Source organism: Tachysurus vachellii, chromosome 2, assembly GCF_030014155.1.
Source record: "Tachysurus vachellii isolate PV-2020 chromosome 2, HZAU_Pvac_v1, whole genome shotgun sequence".
NCBI lineage: Eukaryota > Metazoa > Chordata > Actinopteri > Siluriformes > Bagridae > Tachysurus > Tachysurus vachellii.
Window position 1 is genome coordinate 35866684 of NC_083461.1, and position 21214 is coordinate 35887897.

At 38.2% G+C, this 21214-nt stretch overlaps 1 protein-coding gene across 3 annotated transcripts; it reads left to right on the forward strand.

Moving 5' to 3' along the window:
• The first annotated feature begins 384 nt into the window (after positions 1-384).
• Positions 385-20473, forward strand: ldb2b (LIM domain binding 2b). 3 transcript variants are annotated; one of them, XM_060892051.1, is made up of 10 exons: positions 385-988; positions 4619-4721; positions 5707-5879; positions 11651-11773; positions 14081-14164; positions 14299-14422; positions 15005-15058; positions 16972-17096; positions 17474-17529; positions 19717-19850. In XM_060892051.1, exons 1-10 carry the CDS (start codon positions 857-859, stop codon positions 19721-19723), a joined length of 981 nt encoding a protein of 326 aa, XP_060748034.1. In that variant the 5' UTR covers positions 385-856; the 3' UTR covers positions 19724-19850. The 3 variants fall into 3 exon arrangements, with proteins under 3 accessions (XP_060748034.1, XP_060748043.1, XP_060748027.1); XM_060892060.1 differs by having other exon boundaries at positions 17474-17533; positions 19717-19812; XM_060892044.1 differs by lacking the exon at positions 17474-17529 and having other exon boundaries at positions 19717-20473.
• Positions 20474-21214: the final 741 nt, after the last annotated feature.

The following is a 21214-nucleotide window of genomic DNA, read 5'->3' on the forward strand; positions in this document are numbered from 1 at the left end:
ACTGCAGCTTTTATTGGGAGAAAAATACAGCCAAAGGATTTTCTATTAGTTACTGAGGTTACGGTTGTGGTTATGTCTAGGCAGAACATTTTTATCTGTATTAATACACCATTAACCCACCAATGTGTGTGTGTGTGTGTGTGTGTGTGTGTGTGTGTGTGTGTGTGTGTGTGTGTGTGTGTGGGTGTTGTGTGTGTGTGTGTGTGTGTGTGTGTGTGTGTGTGTGTGTGTGTGTGCGAGCGCGCGCGCATGCCTCGGAAACTCAAAAGAATAAGAAATGGAAAAATACAGGAGAGAAAAACAGTGACGCACACACACACACACACACACACACACACACACACAGAGAGAGAGAGAGAGAGAGAGAGAGAGAGAGAGAGAGAGAGAGAGAGCACACCACACATCTCCAGCTTTTCTTGTGGTTCGGTTCAGGTCAATAATAATAGTAATTTAGATTTTATAATGCAGCTTGTTAACTCCTGCGTTGTAACAACATCACTGATCGTTTACGTGCATTAAACTGGGTGTAACTCAATTACACGTGCACGTGCAATATGAATGCGCGCGTACTCGTGCCATTAAATCTTACTGCTATTTAACAACTTTGACATTTTTAAAATTGAAGTTAAAAAAAAGGAATTTTAAGTATAAAAAGTCCACTCCTCCTCTCCTCCTCTCCTCTCTGTCCTGCCCTCTCTTACAGCGGCCCCGGTGATTGGACGGTCGTGCGCTCGTTGGTGTGTGTGAAGTGTGTGTGTGTGTGTGTGTGGTATATGTGTGTGTTTACTAGCGTCGCGATCCCACGTGCGGCGTGTATGGAGGCGGCGGCCCGCGCGCGGACTCGGCACCCGGGACGATGAGCGGCGCGCCGCGCGACCCTTTTTACTCCTCGCCATTCGGCCCGTTCTACCGGAGGCACGCACCCAGCGCCGCGCAGCCGCAGTACCGCATCCACGAACTCAACAAGCGGCTCCAGAGCCGGAGCGAGGTGAGAATGCAGAGCACCGGGGACCGGTCTCGGGACTCAACACTCACAGTGCTAGAGCAGCTTTTATATTAACACTTGTAGGTGTTAATAAACGATTATCCAACACTGATAGAGTGCATCACTGTGCGCCATCAGAAATAATCAGCACCACAGGTGTTAATCCACCACTGCATGAGTTCATCTGGGACTGTATTTGTTAACTCCACACTGAAAGTTCATCCAACACTGTAGGTCTTATTTAAAATGCCACCGTGTGTTCATTCTGCATTCAGAATTAACACAGTGCTGTAAGAGCTAACGTGACACACCAGACTTATATTGATGTAATACAGCAAATCTTTCTTTAGTTCTATTTCATTTAGTTCAGGACAATTCAGACAGTGGACTCTGCAACTGCTGACGGTGTTAATGCAGTGTTAATGTAATACTTTATGAATTGATGTGCGCTTTTTTTTGAGCACCGCAGGAGTTCATTCGACACCGTGACAGTTAAGAGTCACTGTTCACCTTTAGTTAACACTGAAAGTTCACTGAACACTGTGTTCATTTTGGCATGATATGATTTATACAACATCAACACTGTAAGCTGTGAATTAAACCAGCCTCGTTATATGAGGGTTTTGGGTTTTTTTATATTATAACTAACATAGTATTACATGAGGTATTTAAACACTGTCATGTAGTACTTAAGGCTAAGAATGTACTTAACACCATGAGTGAATGCATCATTGGAAATGTGTCGCTTTGTTATTATGTGTTCGATTTCAACGCAATAGTTTTATTTCCTATAGATTTTACTGTATATATTAAAATTCTAGGTGTTTGTTCAACACTAAGTGTTAATTCATCACCACTCTGGACCTACTATGGTTAATTCTGCACTGCAGGAATCTACTGAACATTTGATTATTTCATTTAAGATTGGAAATTGTGATTAGGAAACTTAAACAATGTGTTAATTTAACACTACATGTGCATTGTATCAACACTGCTTTATTTTAGGTGTTTTGAGTACCAGAGGTGTTAATTCACCAATGTATGGTGTAATAATTTAACACGGTTGGCATTTTATTTCAATAATGTAGCTTTTACCCGAACACTGCAGTGCTCACTGTTAAACGGTGTTTATTAACTGAGCACCGTAGATGTTTGCTCAGTACTTGTTTCAGCACCACGGGTGCTAATTCACCGTGATTACCAATCATCACAGGGGATAATTCAGCACAATAACAGCTAATTCTACACTGTGCTCTGAGATTTAATTCAGTGATCTGTGTTTTGATTCATCTCTCACTCTAGAGTGTTTATTAAACACGTACTAATTCAGCAAAGGAAGTGTTAATTCTCACTCATTTTAAGACTTTAAATGTTCATTCAAAACTCCAATCCTTGAAACAGTATGAAGTCCTCTGAAGTAGGAGAACATCGTTTCAACACAGTAGGTTTCATTTTAATCTTATTTCAAAGTTGTACAGAATTAATGGCACCTTTTGTTAAAATGAAGAAAGATTAATAAAATAAATAAATAAATAACCTAACACGTGCAATAAAGTGAAAATATAATATAACTATAACAGCTATAGTTTAATTCTGTAGTTAAAGTTCAAACTGACTTTATTTTTTTTTTTTAAGCAGAAAAAACTATTAATTATTACTTTATTAATACTCTAAAAAAGTTGGAGACACTTGTAGAGAGGGGGAGATAGAGATCCAGGTCTCTTCCTTCATGCAGAACAATATACACCTTGTTATATACTTAGGTTTGTGAATATGAGGGTTTATCATTTTTAGTTCAGAACACAGTAAAAAAAATGTTTCTTTCTCATTTTTGTGTTGATATGGATGTATGATTGACTCATGTTTTTTGGTTGAAAGCTGTGTCTTTGTCCAAGTTTGAACCTCCTGTAAGAGGCAACAAGGTTTGGAATACAACATCCAAATAAAATATCCTCTCAGGACTTCACGATGCCTTCAGCAACAAACACAACCCCCAAAACATCAATGATTCATATCCCAGTGGCTTTTTATTATCAGGTGCTTTTCCGTCTCAGTAGCCTTGTTTTGTCGTTCAGAACGCCGATGGTGGTGTAAACGACCAAATATTGTGACATCGCTCTCATCCTCTGACCCTAATGCTGCACAGTTTCAACAACACACAAGCTTTGAACTTCTCTTCAGCTGATTTCAAAACCAAATCATACGATTTTTAAAACTTTACCCCAATAATTAGAACTCCTTTATCGTCTCTGGGAGTTTTTCCATATGCGCCTCTGACTTGCTTATATAGCGATAAATTTAGAATTGACTTCCTTTCTGTAAAGTCCATTGTTAAAGAATAGAATAGAATTGAAGTGAATAAATTTGACGCTAGATTTTGGTGAAAAAATACTATTATTTGCGGAACATTTTGATTATTAGATATAAGGTGTGTGTTTATTTCTATAGTCATTTGTGGTCATTTTTATCAAGGGTGCCAATATTTATATAAGGGCAAGGTATATGCTTATTATATAATGTAGGAGGTTGGTTATTAAACACCTACAGGACTCAGGACTCCAGGTGGCAACTGTAGGTGGTAATTGAAGCACAGTGTAAATTTAACCGTGTGTGTAAAACATTAGCCTGATGTTATTGTTTGTTCATTTGAGAATTTAGGTTACTTTATGTGAGTTTAATAAACATAATCTCAGCACCACCAGGTTATTAATTAAAGAATGTAATAGTGAATTGAAGAGCTTCTTCTGTTGCTTTGCCATGTTCATTTATATAACAGAGCAAGAAGTAATCTGTTCAAGACTGGATTTATTCATCTGATGCAGAGAGTTTATTTAACATTTTAATGCACAGAATTAATTCAAAGCTGTAAGCACTACCGGGGTTAATTCATCACCACAACTGGTTTAATAGTTTATTCCAGGCTGCATGTATTCATCTAATACTAATATTTAAACATGGGAATTAATTCACTGTTAGAATAATATGTTCACACCAGTAAGTTGTAGGTATGGATTGAAAACTGATGTAAAGTTACATGTTTGTTCTTTAAACACTGCACGTTAGCTTCAAACTTCAGTTACGCCACTAATGACTTTCGCTTCTTTTGTGTCTACGTCTGTTCATATAACGTACATAGACCGATATGTCTCTAGAGCAGTACTAGAACTGTATAATCTTAACATCACTATATATATATATATATATATAACTGTATCGTATTGTGGGTCTGTAAATGCGGACTTAACATAAAGTGCTGCTGTGGTGTTGAATGTATTCAAATGGCTGGGGAAGGAAACTTCTAGAACTCTAAGCCAAATCAATAGGAGAAGTTTTCTCTCTTAAAAAAAAGTGTTTGCATTTAAAATCCCATAACAAATAAATATGTCCTATCTTTTTTGATTTTTTCGAATTTTCTTATCACAGTATACCACCATACAGGTCTATTCTTGAAAAAAAAAGATATTCCGATAGAAATCCAGCCTTTATGCCAGTAGATATATTTCGTGGCTGAAGCACAAAGCTACATTGGTGATGCGTAGGATGTAACTTTTGTATGTAAAGAAAGAAACATGTAGTCGCTGTGGTAATATCAGGGTCGTGTTGTTTGTTATATCAGTCTGTTTGTTTTCACAGGATTGTGATATACTATGGTGGGATGCTTTCTGCACCGAGTTCTTTGAGGACGACGCAACGTTAACGCTTTCCTTCTGTCTCGAGGATGGACCAAAGACATACAGTGAGTATTAGGTGTAATGCAGAATTCAGCTAGTGGTCTGTATGGATGCTGTATATGAACGTGCATCCTGGTCGAGGCAAATGGGATGTAAGACGTCGCACTGCACATTTTACAAACGTCTGAGTTTCTCTCTGTTTATCTGCGCTCTCTCCGTCTCGAAAGTAACCTAAGGTGAATTGCAGATGTCGCTTAATCTGCGCTGTGATTCCAAAATCGGCTGATTTAAAAGGTGTTGTGTTGCAAACAAGAGAGATGTTTACCAACACTGTCATCATCATCACGATCCCTCAGGCACAGTGTCATTCACAAATTCCAGCAGGAGAAAGAGAGATAGAGTGAGAGAGAGAGAGAGATAGAGAGAAGGGAGAAGTGAGAAACAGAGAAAAGAGAGAGGAAAGCAAGTGAGATAGGGAGAGAGTGCATTTGAGGGGGGAGAGATAGATAGATAGAGGAGAGATAGAGGGGTGTGTGTGTATGTGTGTGTACGCGGGGGGACTTCATTTCGCTTTTACCATCCTCATTCTGAATGTACGGGGCAAGACTTGATTGGCAGGTACGAGGTGATTAAATAAACATGCTGCTTCAGACTTCACATGCGTCTCCCGGCATGACTGACAACCGCAGAGCTCTAAGTAGTGTGTGTGTGTGCGTGTGTGTGTGTGCAGGCTGTTGGAGTTAAAGCTCCAGCTCTATTCTGTAGACTGTGTATTTCTTATTCACTACCAGTGTAGCTGAACCTGAACATATATTTATCAATTAAAATACATTTCGTAATCCATTCTGATTCACTTTTAGGCAATTTGTCCAATTCTATTCAGTTCTATTCTCTTCCTGTTTTGATAGTACATTTTTATTTCTCTTCTAAGTCTGCACCATTCTGCTCTGTTATGATTAAAGATAATGTGTCAAGTGGCATTTCTAATCCTAAACCCCGCACTCTTTTTCTCTCTTTCTCCTCTCCTCTTGCTCTCCGTCTTCTTCCTAGCGATCGGACGGGCGCTGATCCCCCGTTTCTTCAGCACGCTGTACGAAGGGGGAGTGTACGAGCTGTTTTTCGAGCTCAAGCACACAAAAGAGTCATTCAGCAGCTCAACCATCACTGTAGACTGCCACCAGTGCACCATGATAACACAACATGGCAAGCCCACGTTCACAAAGGTACATACGCCCAAAACACACACGCTGCACATCAACACATCAACACATCAACACATCAAATATCAGCAGCAGCTCGGTACACACCTATATGCGTTTGCACATATACCTTTCCTCTTTCACTTACATATTCACATATTCTTTCGCTCACACACAAACCCTTCACTCTCTCATCCTCACACAGACATGCACACACAAACACACACAGTGTGAGCGGTAATGTGTTCCTCCTCATTGTGAATTCAGGGCTGAGCTGCACAAAACAAAAAAGGAAAATATAGCTCCCCCTTTCCCTCTACCACCACCACCCCCTCCTTCCCACCTCTTGCTCTCTCTCTCTGTCTCTCTCTCTCTCTCTCTCTCTCTCTCTCACTCACAGACACACACACACACACACACACACACCCCTACACCAACAGAAGCTCCCTTCAGTTTCTATAATCCTTACTTCTTAAAATATATTGGTATCAGTTCATGTTAGTGTAAAGGTCTAATAAGTGTTGTTTAATCACAGAACATTGTATTACTGAGATGGATAATAGCCCAACTAAGCTAAACCCGGGAAAGGTAGAGTTACAGGAGTGAAGCGATGCAATGAATTCATGCTACAATAATAAAAATCTTCTATGAGGATGACGTTAAATGACACGTAACAACGGATTCTTGTGTATGACTGGGTTTTGATTTCACCTTAAACAGCAGCGCTAATAAATTTTTCATTCTGATTGGTCAGAAGGTGTTATTGAATTTTTCGATGACAGCAGCATTAACGGTCGTCTTGGCCGTAATTCATATCAAAGGTTTGTACTAACGGACATCTCCTATTTTGATATTGTTTCGATAATAAAAACTCATGCACAAGGACTTTGATGGCAAATGATCTAAGGTTACAGAAGAACCTATCTTTTTTGAGATCCCAAGCTATAATCCTGATAGAGTCTCAGTCTAGGTAGAAAATTGCCCATGCTGTCAATCACAGAAGTGTTAACTGATCGCTGAGCTCGTGTATGTGGAAGAGGGCAGACAGCGCTTTCCTCTGACTGAAACACATGTTAACCTTCAACCTTTCCAGCTGTACGATCAGGGAAGAGCTGGTTGGTGACTAGGAAATTGGCAAATGATGAAATCATTGATATGTGAAGCTGTCTGGTGGAGTCTGGGATGTCGGCACTTCGTAACAGCAAGGATGTTTTGTGCTGTTTTTCTTTCACTGTAGTGTGAGGTGCGAAACATGAGAAATTATAGAAACAACTGCAACATTTAATTCAACTGTAAATGGATAAAATACAGTATGTCCTTTATTAATTAAAGAGAGTGTCCATAGAGTAGATTTAATAATATTTTTTCTTAAAAATAATTGTCCTATAACGACACACCCCATTGGGTTTTATTCCTTGATTTTATCATACAATTGGGTTTACTTTTGGTTGATAAATTAAATGCCAGTTTATATAAATTGAAACAAAGCAAAGCTGAAGTGCTTGATTTATTGTTCAGTTTCACATAATGGAGTGAACATGAAAGAAAATGTAACGCTAACCTTAAGCTTTAAGTTATATACATTCATAGAATTTCAGGCATGCTGAATTTTTGCAACTATGAGATTGTTGTGGTTTTTATCTGATTAAAAAACACCACAGTTCAAATTTATTTGTAAAAATATATATGTAAATATATAAATATAGGTAAATATATATATATGACATATGCTACAGTACTGAAGGTGGGTAAAACTGAGGTAAACAGTGTACTGATGTAAACAGTGTACTGAGGTAAACAGTGTACTCAAGTAAACAGTGTACTTATGTAAATAGTGTACTAAGGTAAACAGTGTACTGAGGTAAATAGTGTACTCAGGTAAACATTGTACTCAGTTAAACAGTGTACTGAGGTAAAGATTGTACTCAGGTAAAGAGTGTACTGAGATAAACTGTGTACTGAGGTAAAGATTGTACTCAGGTAAAGAGTGTACTGAGATAAACTGTGTACTGAGGTAAAGATTGTACTCAGGTAAAGAGTGTACTTATGTAAATAGTGTACTAAGGTAAACAGTGTACTGAGGTAAATAGTGTACTCAGGTAAACATTGTACTCAGTTAAACAGTGTACTGAGGTAAAGATTGTACTCAGGTAAAGAGTGTACTGAGATAAACTGTGTACTGAGGTAAAGATTGTACTCAGGTAAAGAGTGTACTGAGATAAACTGTGTACTGAGGTAAAGATTGTACTCAGGTAAAGAGTGTACTTATGTAAATAGTGTACTAAGGTAAACAGTGTACTGAGGTAAATAGTGTACTCAGGTAAACATTGTACTCAGTTAAACAGTGTACTGAGGTAAAGATTGTACTCAGGTAAAGAGTGTACTGAGATAAACTGTGTACTGAGGTAAAGATTGTACTCAGGTAAAGAGTGTACTGAGATAAACTGTGTACTGAGGTAAGGATTGTACTGAAGTAAAGAGTGTACTGAGGTTAACATTGTACTGAGGTAAACAGTGTACTGAGGTAAACAGGGTGGCACTGTAAGAGTGTTAGCATTGTAGCTACTGCAACTCTGGGCTTTCTCAAGCCTAAAAATGGAAAACATTATTCTGAAGTTGAACTAATTCAGTCTCTGATTTCTTGTGTAAAACAGGCTTTGATCATACAGTGTTTGGGAAGACAAGTTAAATTGACTAATAAAGCTACATAACCTAACAGGTAGTGTCTATATAGTTACCAGATTTCCTCAGAAACGTAACACTTTATCTTCATGCCTGTTTCTAAATAGTGGTTGTCTACCATTTTGGCTCTGCTGTCTATTACATTTATCACTTCAACTGTTTGTGCTGGTCAGCTTTGTGTTTTGTTTACAAATACTAGCTAGTACTTTAGTACCAGCACAACATTGTTGGTCAAAAAAGTAGTCTAATGGGGTTTAGAAATTTCGAGACCCTACTAGAAACGTATCAAATGGCATTAAACAAAAACAAACATGATGTGTATTTTTAACAGTTCCAGGAACAGTTATTCCCCTTCCTTCATATATTTACTTTAATATATGTGGAAAGTTTCAACTTTAAATAGGTAAAGTGTCTTTCAGAACAAATTGCGATTCAGTTTATTTGAAATCAAGACCAAAAATTTGTTCTTAGAAAAACATGCCTCCTGAACCAGTAGAGCTACATTTTACCTCCAATCTACACTTTAAATTATGTTTTCATTAAAGTCTGGGTGTTTTTGCCTTTTTTGCTGAAAAATGTACATTTCAGTTCCCAACTTAATCATACCTCAACACATTCAGCAGTATGAAATATCCAGAATATTCCGCAAGTCAACTGGATGTTCAATAGGAAGTTCCATCATGCAAATTTCCAGACAATCACAGGAACAAAATCAAATCATGAATTGTTTGATTCTCATTTATATTGTAAAATTGACTGATGAGGTCACATTAAAAGTATTACTCATGGCAGTAGCATGCATGCTAGCTAACTTTGCTAATTCTATGCTAATTCTCTATGTAAGATCAGCATGCATCAATTTTCAGCAAAAAGAAAGCTAAAGATCGAGTTGCTTGAGACTTTCTTTTTTTTTTAATGGTTAAATGCGTGATTTTTGAGATTCAGTGTTGATTTTTTTTTTTCCTTAATTTTTGCGAAGGCTAAATGGCACGCCAGAAGTGGAATCACCCACAATTCCACAGTTCAGTTACTAATCAGTTGTAAAGTAGTCATGTAGAAAGTTGCAAGACCTTTGGCAAGCGTTCAGGTTTGGTGGAGCTTTATGCAGAAAGAGCTGGAGAAAAAAAAATGGCTATTTAGTAGCCGTGTGTTTTTTCAGCAACAGAATCTTTACTGTTAATTGAAAACTTCAAATGACTAACTAATATAAGTAGGCAAATAAATGTTTTATTTGATTACAAAGGCTGTTTATTTGAAGATAATTATTTTTTTAAACAGTTGCTTGATTTATAACGGAGCTTACAGAAAGGAAATCTGTATTAAAGAAGTTCCTAAAACACGTATTTGAATTCCCCTTGTATATATTTTTACATTTCCTTTTTTTTCCTCCAGTACGTAACGTATAATATTCACATATATCACTATATGTTAATGCAAAAAAGATCCAACTTTGCTCTTAAGTAAATTGCCATTTGGTAAATTAGATATTGATTTGTAAAAAAAAAAAAAAAAAAAACACAACACAAATAAAAAACTTAGATTTCAGCTAACTAGCCCAAATACTTATGTGTGTGTGTGTCTGTGTGTGTGTGTGGAGGCATTGATTAGAGTGCGTCTGCTGGGATTACATCCCGCCTGTTGCCATGCCAACCTCTCAGTTACCCACCGTTCCTCCGGCAACAGAATGTTGGGGTTCAGAGTTCCAAATAGAGAAATTTCTCCTATGAAATTGCCAGTTTAATGAGTAAATCATTTTCCCTGGATTTTCAGCACTGGCGCTATGAATGAGATAAACAACAGAGACGGTTTAAAGTCAGTAAGACGTCGTAGATTTCACTTAGTTCGTGGAATTTGTCCATTAAGATACCATTCATCCATTAAAAAAGTACAGAGAAACTGGAGGACATGACACCTAATTTAGAACTGAATTTATATTATAAAGTATAGATTTTTTCTTTCTTTTTCCTGTGCGCACACACACATACACACACACACACACACTCACACGCTCTCTCTCTCTCTCTTTCTCTAGCTCTCTCTCAATCATTCTCTAACACTCATGCAGTTCTCTTTCTTTATTGTTTTTTTTCCTTTCTGCCTAAGATGAAGAACTATATGATGCATGTCCTGAACATCCAGTGCTTAATAGTGCGATTTTCATTTTATCGAGTTGTTTGCAAATGTTTTCGAAAAAAAGAAAAAAAAAGATTTTTTTAGTATTCCTGCACGAATTTTGATAAACGTTCTACAAATGAACAAGCACACACACTTCACAGCTGATTTAAATGTGACCAACAATACTCCATGAAAGGCAACTCGCAGTACACACAGTGTGTATTAAAGCAGCTTGTCCACCGCAGCGCATCAGCTACTGTAGATCCACACAAGTAAACTCTTCTTCTCTAGGGTGCCATAACTTTTTTTACTTTAGTTTGTTTATCTTAATTTATGAATTTATTTGTATTGCTATCTTTCAAGTCTTAAGTGCTTCATATGAAATGTCACTCAGTTTCTTAAATTTTTAATTTTTAATATTCCTGTAATTTATGTAGAATTCAAATTATATGTATAAAATTGTTTCCTTACTGTAAAAAATTGTGTCTTTGCAAATACTAATAATCATAACTCTAAATCAATTTTATCTTATATTTCTTATGAACACAATAAACCAAATCATACAATTAAGCCTTTTCTTAGGTAGATTTGACTATTTTTAAGCTTATTTTCTTCTTATAAATTAATGCTTAAAATTAGCAAATAAATAAATAATCTGCAAGTAGAACAAAAATGCAAAGCTTAGAAATCATAAAATATACTTAGAAATACGGTTAAAGATCCTAGATATTTATTGTAATCTTATAATAAGAAATAGTAATAAATTTGACTAGATTTAACATTTTTACATGTTAAGATGCCTTTTTTTTTTTTTCAAAATAATCTCTTTTTTTTAAGTTTTCGTAATAAACTGGATTTTCCTGAAAGTCACATTTCTTATATTAACACTTCTGAAGTCTGTTTTGATTCAAAGTTTGCTAAGCACAGTCATAGTCTTCTGTTTCACTGCATACGTTGCATGTTTAATGTCTGTCACCTGCTCTGCGTTTGTTCCCCAGGTGTGCACAGAGGGCCGTCTGATTTTGGTGTTCACCTTCGACGACCTCATGAGAATCAAGACGTGGCACTTCACTATCTCACACTACAACGAGCTCATTCCTCGCAGCATGCTGGCCGTTCATGTGAGTCGAATAAATGAACGTTTCGGCTCGATCGACTTTTCTTCATTTCCACTGAATCAAATGAATCATTTTCCAGATCAAATCTTTTGAATCCTTGTCTGATTTCTATATTCGAATATCGATATTCGATATTCTATATTTGCTTTATTCATAAAACCGAGTCTTCTTACCGTACATTCTTAGTTCATATTACTCATACTAATCTGATTTTCAGATCTGAAATCAGACTTGCTTATAAGTCAGATATTTTATTCCCTACATGACTTATTGTCATGTACGTTACTTATTGTTTCTATGAGTAACAAGTTCCTTTTAAATCAAACCATTACATCCAAAATTTATTCTGAATTTTTAGTACTAGCAGCGATTGTTTTTGTTTTTTATGACCATCTTGTGCACAGGTTCTCAGCCATGTACTTGGATTTCCTCCTGTCCATCATGTTGTAGTGTTATTCCTGCTCTGACACACCCACCTCATCTCAGGAAGGGCTGGAAAATGCTGTAGCTGCTTTGTTTTGTTAGATGTGTTACAGCTATGGAAAAAAAAACACTCAAATGTGTGCGGTACACGTGATACTCCAAGACCAGAGCTGGGAAAGTGTGATCTGCTACATGGACATCCTGAATGACTTTCGTGCATGTGAAGAACATTTGTTCAGACAGGTGGTTTAGCACAATCTCACCCAAACATAAAAAACTGGCTCATTAAGAGCCAGAGCCAAAAATTTTTAATCAGAATAAACTGATTGAATTAAATCAAAATAAATCAGAAGTCTGATCTAAAATGAGTCAGGACTCCTTACACAGAATTTTAGTGGTTGAAGAGAACACCTTCGAATTGTAGATGTTCATGAACAAGTACTTGGAGCATCTCAGAGAGCAAAAATGGATTTGATAGCAGCATTTACTTTGAAGATGCAAACATTTGTGCAAAAAAAAACTTTTTTTTTTTTTTTGGAACTTTTCTATGAATATACTGATTTTATATTGATTATAAAAAAACAAACAGAAATACTTATGAAACACTACAGAAAGTCCTGTGTGTCTTTCATATTTCCAGTCATTAAAGGAAATCTATATTATAACGGTCAACTAATCCTACTACAGCACTGTTAGCTAACCGTTATGAGATAACAGGCTACTAGATCAATGAATGACTGCCATTTTTTCAAAGCGTGAAAATATTAAGCGTTTACTTAACTTATCAGAGGATGATGCTGTTTTATATATCACTATATTTCACTGCTTCCTCACAGCTGTACATTAAGGCTCACTGTATTTCAGGACCTAAGTGGTTTAGTTCTGACCGAACCAATTCAAAGGCAAAATAAATATCCGCTGCCTGACTGGCAAAACACGCTGATACTAATTTCATTTTGCTTGCCGTGCGTGAGTGTGTGTGTGTGTGTGTGTGTGTGTGTGTGTGTGTGTGTGTGCCTTCAAAGCTTTAGGGCTGACTCACAGATTTCATTGGCTGGATGGAGACTTGATGACCTGACACACTTACTAACATTTAATAAAAACATATTTATACATATGTTAAGGAGTGATACATTATTCCTCAACTTTGCATGATGCACACGCTTCTAGAGATGAGTAACCCAAGTTGCAATAATCCAAGTTGCTAATAGGAAGTACTGACTTTTTGGCCAAAGTAACAGAATATATTGCTGCTGGCAGGAAGATTGATATAAATGTGAAATAGCTATGATATCAGATTAGATTCAATACCTGGAGGCTAATAATAATAATAATAATAATAATAATAATAATAATAATAATAATAATAATAATGGATAGATTACATTTAAAATAAATCATTTATTTAATATCCTGAATTTGTTTATTCCTATAAAGCTGTTTTCCATTGTTTAAAATGCATTTGAGTTAGTTAGATGAATTTTATCGATTTCATTGATTGGATGTTGCAGCCCTGAAGGCATATATTTGACGTATTTGAAGACAACGAGATCTAAAAGTACAAGTCAGGAATTAAGGTTCATTCCTTCACCACACATGGACCATGAAAAGGATGGTTTATTTTGTGCAAGTTTTCAAGAAACCAGAACGATATAACGTCGATTCTGGAGGTTGCTGTATGACAAAATTCCTCTGTGTTATTTTTATCAATCGAGGTGAAGCCTTCTAGTGGTGCTGTTGGGCTGTTGCCATAGCAACATCTCTATTAATGAATTAGAGACGTATTGGGCCGGAGTGGCGAGAGAATAGCAAACAGAATAAAAGGAGTGTGTGTGTGTGTGTGTGTGTGTGTGTGTGTGTGTGTGTGTGTGTGTGTTTCTTGCAAAGGCACAAGACCCTGGAGCTCTGGAGCAACTGTCCAAAAACATCAGCAGAGTGGGACTAACCAATCTCACACTGAACTACCTCAGAGTAAGACACACACATACACACACAAAGATCTGTCATGCACTGCACACACATGTGCAGACAAAAATCATGAACACATACAAAAAATGTACAGTGCTATAGATTACTAACGTGTGTGTGTGTGTGTATGTGTGTAGCTGTGTATGATTCTTGAGCCAATGCAGGAGCTGATGTCAAGGCACAAAACATACGGCTTAAGTCCCAGAGATTGCCTGAAGACCTGCCTCTTTCACCAGTGGCAAAGGATGACAACACCACCAGGTATCATTCTCGCTCTCTCTCTCTCCCTCTCTCTCTCTCTCTCTCTCTCTCTCTCTCTCTCTCTCTCTCACACACACTCTTTTTTTTTGCCCAAACTCTTTTCCATGCTCCGCCCATCTCTCTGTAGGGAATAATAACAAAAAGATCCATTGTTTCTTTACCCTTTTCCCCCGCAGGCCTTTATTTCTTTTACTTTGTTCTAACAGAGGTAAATAAGATCATGAAATTTATGGTTTCATTCACTGTAAACATGTTTCACAATCATGATTAACACTTCAAAGTCCAGAGTACAGATTGTCAGGGGTATTGTGAAATTCTGCAATAACACGTCCTGCCTAATTAATGAGCCTTGTGACCGTGGGATCATTATTTCTGTGCTATTTTGCTGCTTTTTAAACACTCTCCCACTTTCTTCTGAATAAAAGGCAAGAAAAAGAAAATAATACTCAGCATGCTCACTTTTTCTCGGCGCGTGACAGTTTTGCATGTGTATCTGGTGTTATTAGGACTGAAAGCTTTGCTTTTTTTGGGTTGTTTGTGATGGCAAGAGTTCAGAACTGACAGAATTTTTTGTTATTTCAGTCGGACCTGCACCCAACTTTAAGACAGAAATTTTTCAGTCAAGTTCCAAAAAATGTAAGTACCCACCCACCCATCCATCCAGCCTGTCATCTAGTCATCTAATCAGTACATCCATCCATCCACCCATAGAGTCCATCTATCCATCGATCCATCCATCCATGTGTACTCCATATCCATCTGACAATCGATCGTCTATCCATAGATTCCATCCAGCTAATTTGTCCATCCATCCATTCATCTATTCTCTATATCCATCTGCCAATCAGTCATCCACCCATTCATAGATTGTCCAATTACAAGAAAATATGTTGAAGAAATGTTGAAGAATTCACTTGTATTAAGAATACTTTGGAAAAAATGTAAGGCAATTTGTTAAATTGTGACAATAGATATTTAAAACATGACACTAGTTAACAATAATTTAAAATAACAGCTATTAAATGTGGGGTAACATGGTGGGACAGGGGTAGGATACAGGGGTAGGATATAGGGGGTAGGATACAGAGGTTGAATACAGGGGGAAGGTTACAAGGGAAAGGATACAAGGAGGAAGGATACAGTGGGTAGGATACAGGGAGAAGGATACAAGGTGAAAGATACAAGGGGAAGGATACAAGGGGCAAGGATACAGAAGTAGGATACAAGGGGAAGGATACAGGGGGAATAATACAGGGGTAGGATACAGGGAGAAGGATACAAGGTGAAAGATACAAGGAGAAGAATACAGGGGGAAGAATACAGGGGTAGGATACAGGGAGAAGGATACAGGGGGAAGGATTTAAGTAGAAGGATACAAGAAGAAGGATACAGGGGTAGCATACAGGGAGAAAGATGCAAGGGGAAGGATACAGGGAGAAGGATACAAGGCAAAAGATACAAGGGGGAAGGATACAGAAGTAGGATACAGGGAGAAGGATGCAAGGGGAAGGATACAGGGAGAAGGATACAAGGCAAAAGATACAAGGGGAAGGATACAAGGTGGAAGGATACAGAAGTAGGATACAGGGGTAGGATACAGGAAGAAGGATGCAAGGGGAAGGATACAAAGCAAAAGATACAAGGGGAAGGATACAAGGGGGAAGGATACAGAAGTAGCATACAGGGAGAAGGATACAGGGGGAAGGATTCAAGTAGAAGGATACAAGAAGAAGGATTCAGGGGTAGGATACAGGGAGAAGGATACAAGGGGGAAGGATACAGAAGTAGGATTCAAGGGGAAAGATACTGGGAAAGGATACAGGGGGAAGAATGCAGGGGTAGGATACAGGGAGAAGGATGTAAGGGGAAGGACACAGGGAGAAAGATACAAGGGGAAGTATACAGGGGGACGGATACAGGGGGGAAGGATTCAAGGGGAAGGATACAGGAAGAAGGCTACAAGGGGAAGGATACAGGGGTAGGATACAGGGAGAAGGATACAAGGGGAATGATACAGGAAGAAGGCTACAAGGGGAAGGATACAGGGGTAGGATACAAGGGGAATGATACAGGAAGAAGGCTACAAGGAGAAGGATACAGGGGTAGGATACAGGGAGAAGGATACAAGGGGAATGATACAGGAAGAAGTCTACAAGGGGAAGGATACAGGGGTAGGATACAGGGAGAAGGATACAAGGGGAATGATACAGGAAGAAGGCTACAAGGGGTAGGATACAGGGGTAGGATACAGGGAGAAGGATACAAGGGGGATTTGGCTTTTATCACAGGCCTATTAAGGTTTCTCAGAACCGGAGAGTCGTCTCAAAATGTTTCTCAGCGGTAACCACACACATGCTATAAAAATAGTACCTAGAGAGCAAATTAACATTCTAGCAGTTTCTCTAAGCATGTAGTATAACATTGTAAAATGTATTTCTTTTGGTCTCTTTTGATATTATGACATTCTTGACTTTTCTCCATGCAGTGATGAGTGTATATCATGGTCTTGTGTGTTTATGCCTTACACCTTTGTCTTTGTTGACTGGCAGCTGAAACAGCCAAACCAACGGCGAAGAGAAGAAGAAGGCGAAACTCTGCTGGCAGCGCATCCAATAGCACCGCAGGAAACAGTAAGAAACGCAGCCCAGCCAACAGCTTCAGTTTGCCCACGCAGGTGTGTCCATATACATGTACAAAACACACACATAGTGATACAGTGAAGCAAACTACTCATAACAACATGTTAGCAAGACTGAATAATCTGTGTGTATGTGTGTTTGTGTGTCTGTGTGAATGTGTTTTAAGAAATGAGGATAAGCTGTTTTCTAGACAGTGTAGCCTACTTGATAACGATTGCTTTGCTATTTTCCTATTAAATAACTATGCAAGTGATTTCATGAAACACTGATTTGATTCTTTGATTTGAGTTGTTCTTGCTAGTACCTGACAATGTTTTTTTATTTAACCCGTTTAACTGATGTGTTTGTAATTAATAGCAATTAGTCATAATTGATTTGTTGATAATTAGTGCTGTCCGTCTCTGGTCCCCAGCCCAAACGCGTCGCCGGCGAATCGAGGGGTGGCGGGTGGCTGGAGGCGGAGCTTAGGTAGGTGAGTGACATGTGCAGATGGCTATCGCACAGCATGTGCTACCTTAACGATCTAATTAGCTATGCGAAAAAGCTTAATTGGCGAACATGTTGGAGGTATGCTTTGTCTGAATGGGCTAATTAAAGGAGCAAAGAGATAGCGTCTGTAGACAAGGATGCGTGTGTGTGTGTGTGTGTGTGTGTGTGTGTGTGTGTGTGTGCATGAACCTATTTGTTTGTCAATTCTCATCCTTCAGAATCAAACTTTAAATCTGCATTGCTAATTCACTTGTCTGGCATGCGACATTCGATTATAAATGGTACAAGTTTTGCTCACATTCATATTAAATACTGTTTTTTGAATCTTGGTTTCCCTTCCTCTCTCTCTCTCTCTCTCTCTCTCTCTCTCTCTCTCTCTCTCTCTCTCTCTCTCTCTTTTCATTCCCTGTCTCCCACCCCCTGCCTCTACCTGTCTTTCTTTTTGTCTATCCCACTCTATCTCTCTGTATCTCCCTCCCCCACTGTAGCATTCTCTCTCTCTTTCTTTCGTCCACCCCCTCCTTTACCCCCTCCTCTCTCTCTCTCTCTCTCTCTTTCTCTCTCTCTCTCTCTCTCTCTCTCTCTCTCTCTCTCTCTCTCTCTCTCTCTCTCTCTCTCTCGCTCACTCACTCACTCACTCACTCTCACTCACTTCTAATTTAATTCAGAGCAGCATTATTGGAATGACCATACCAAGATACATTATTACATTATTCTGTATTCTGCTATATTTGTCCATTTATCAAATAAAATAATTCGAAATGACATTTTACATCTATTCTGATATACACATATGGAAATACATTTCTACACAAAGAACACAGAGGCACACAGAAATACGCACCGAACACTGCTAGGAGGGAAAAAAAAGGCATTTTTCAAGGGTTCTTTAAAATAGTTGAAGATTCGGAGCAGTCCTAAAGCGGCTGAATGTAAGAGAAGGGAAAAGGACGTCGGAATAAAATTCATTCTTCGGATACTATTAAAATGTTTGCAGTATTTATGAATAAGCAAGTTTAGTTTAGTTGCTTGGGTCAAATCCTTGGTTTAGGACAAGATGTCTGAATAAATTCCTTACAGTTTAACCTAGGCTTTAAAAATACAGCATTTATTTTCAGTAGATTCTGAAAATGCTGTAAGTGGTTTTCTTCATATATTGTACGTATAGGCTCTGGAATGCCATTACGTTATAGCCTAAGGTGTAATATCCAATAAATCACTGAACATGGGGTATGGCGTATACTTGACTGCGTGTTGGAAGCTTTTTTTTTAAACCAGGAGGGTAAGTTGAAAGAAAACATAAGAAAACATAATCATGATACATGATTCAAACACATGGCTAAAGTTTGTTTATCTATTTATTATAAGCTAACATGCTATGATAATATTGCATTGCAAATGCAACTTTAGTGCACACACACTGTATATTGTCCTATAAGATCTGTATAGTGTATTACATGTAAAAAAAAAAAAAAAAAAACCCACATAAACGCATTATAGTATTGCCTGAATATTTATGCTGTAGTTTCTTATACTCAAAGGAATTGTTGAAAATACTCACATCTCTACCCCGATGATTGAAATGGACATGAGTTGCATGTGATTGATTTGTTCTGCCTGAATCACGTAACAGACTCAAAGGCCTGAGTTGAGGATGATGTATTTTGTAGCTGCGTAAGAACGTTTCTCGTTGTCTAGATATTTATCAAACTTTCTATTAATCACAACTTTCTACATTTTTCTCTGCCTTCTTTGTTCCTGCATATCTATATTTTTGTGTCTCTCTTCCTCTCGCTATACTTCTCTCTCTCTCGCTCTCTCTCTCTCTCTTTCACACACACACACACACACCCCTCCCTTCTCTCATTAAATTCAATTCAATGTCATGTATCTTTACTGGTTACTGTACCAATATAATGTCTAATCGTATAATATGGTATTTTACACACATCCCAAACTGAGAATAAAGGAATTTATTTACCACTCACCACACACACACTATGTAATGACTGCTCCTGTAATCTCAGTGTGCCCACACACTTTTATGTAAGTACAGTATAGAAAATTATTTCAGTTTCTCTGTCAGGATGTTCAACAAATGTCCTTTTCTTTCTCTTTCTTTTTCTGTGTGTGTGTGTGTGTGTGTATGCCTGTCTCTGTGTGTAGGATGTGATGGTGGTGGGGGAGCCCTCTCTGATGGGAGCCGAGTTGGGAGACGTGGACGAGCGTCTGATCACCAGGCTGGAGAACGATCAGTACGACCCTGCTGGCGGTCTCCGGGACGACGGTCGCCATGACTACACCAACTCGCAGGCACTCGGCAACAGCAACCGGGACGGCGAGCCCACCACCGTGGCGATGCAGCGGCCGGAGTAACGGGAGCGTTACAGGAAAGGATTGAGCGAGGGGTGTGAGAGCGTGCTCATTTTGGGGATGAAGTGTGTGTGTGTGTGTGTGTGTGTTTGGGTGTCAGAGAGAGAGAAAGAAAGACAGATATGACCTATATGACAAATGATGTCATCCGGTTTGTAAAAAGACTATTCCAGTGGCTTTAATAGCATTTTTTCCTCAGTCTCCATCAGCACACAGGAACCAATGTAAGAAGATGCTAATCATGAACCATACCTCCCCATTTCATAAGAAAGCTTTATAAATAAGCTGCGCTATTAACAACTTTAATACCAGAATTTTTAAGCTCTTCAGTAATGATCCAGCTGTTCTGTAACGTTTGTTTCGGCTTTCCAAATTTGACTTTAAACTGTCTACTTTGTGAGTGTTGTGATGTTTTTTACTGCTGCCGAATCTGCGACCGCAGATTTTTTTCCCCCATTTATTACTTAATTGTTTAATGCATAATGTAAAATACCTGCAGGTATGTGTATTTACCGTTAAGTGTGTATTTTCTGTATGCTTTTCAACTATTTGCATCAATAAATTGTGTTTGGTTATGATAACAGGCTATGGCCTTAGTTGCTTATTTAATATTCTTTAAATTTGTGACAAATTAAATAAAACATTTTCAATTACCTGAAGAAAACTGTGTGGACAATTATTATTCAATGGTTGATATACTCTCACTGACCATTTTTTCAGAAACATCTGTTCCCATGCTCCATCATTCAATTATTCAATCAGCCAATTATATGGCAGCAGCAGAATGGACAAAATCATGCATGTGGAGGTCAAAAGCTTAAGTTAATGTTCATATCAAACATTAGAATGGGGGGAATAAATGGGATCTCAGTGACACTGATCGTGGCATTTGTTGAGCGGACAGGATGATTTGAGTATTTAAGAAACTGTCAATCTCCAGCTACAATCTTTAGTTTGCAAAAAAATGGTGCAGAAATGTCATGTTGATGAAAGAGATTGGTCAGAGGTGGATGACCACATTACTTTACACAGACAGGAAGGTTATGGTAACTCAAATAATGACTTGCTACAGTACAGCTGTGCTGAAGGAGTAGCACTGGTGGATGGAGGGACTGTAACTGGAGGGGCTGCCCGCTGAAGTGGTACAGAGAGTGGAGGGGCAGCACAACGGTGGCTCAATTGGTTAAGGCTCTGGGTTGTTGTTCGGAAGATCAGGGTTCATGCCCCAGCATTGCCATGGTACCACTTTTGGACCCTTGAGCAAGGCTCTTTACCCTCACTGTTCATGAAA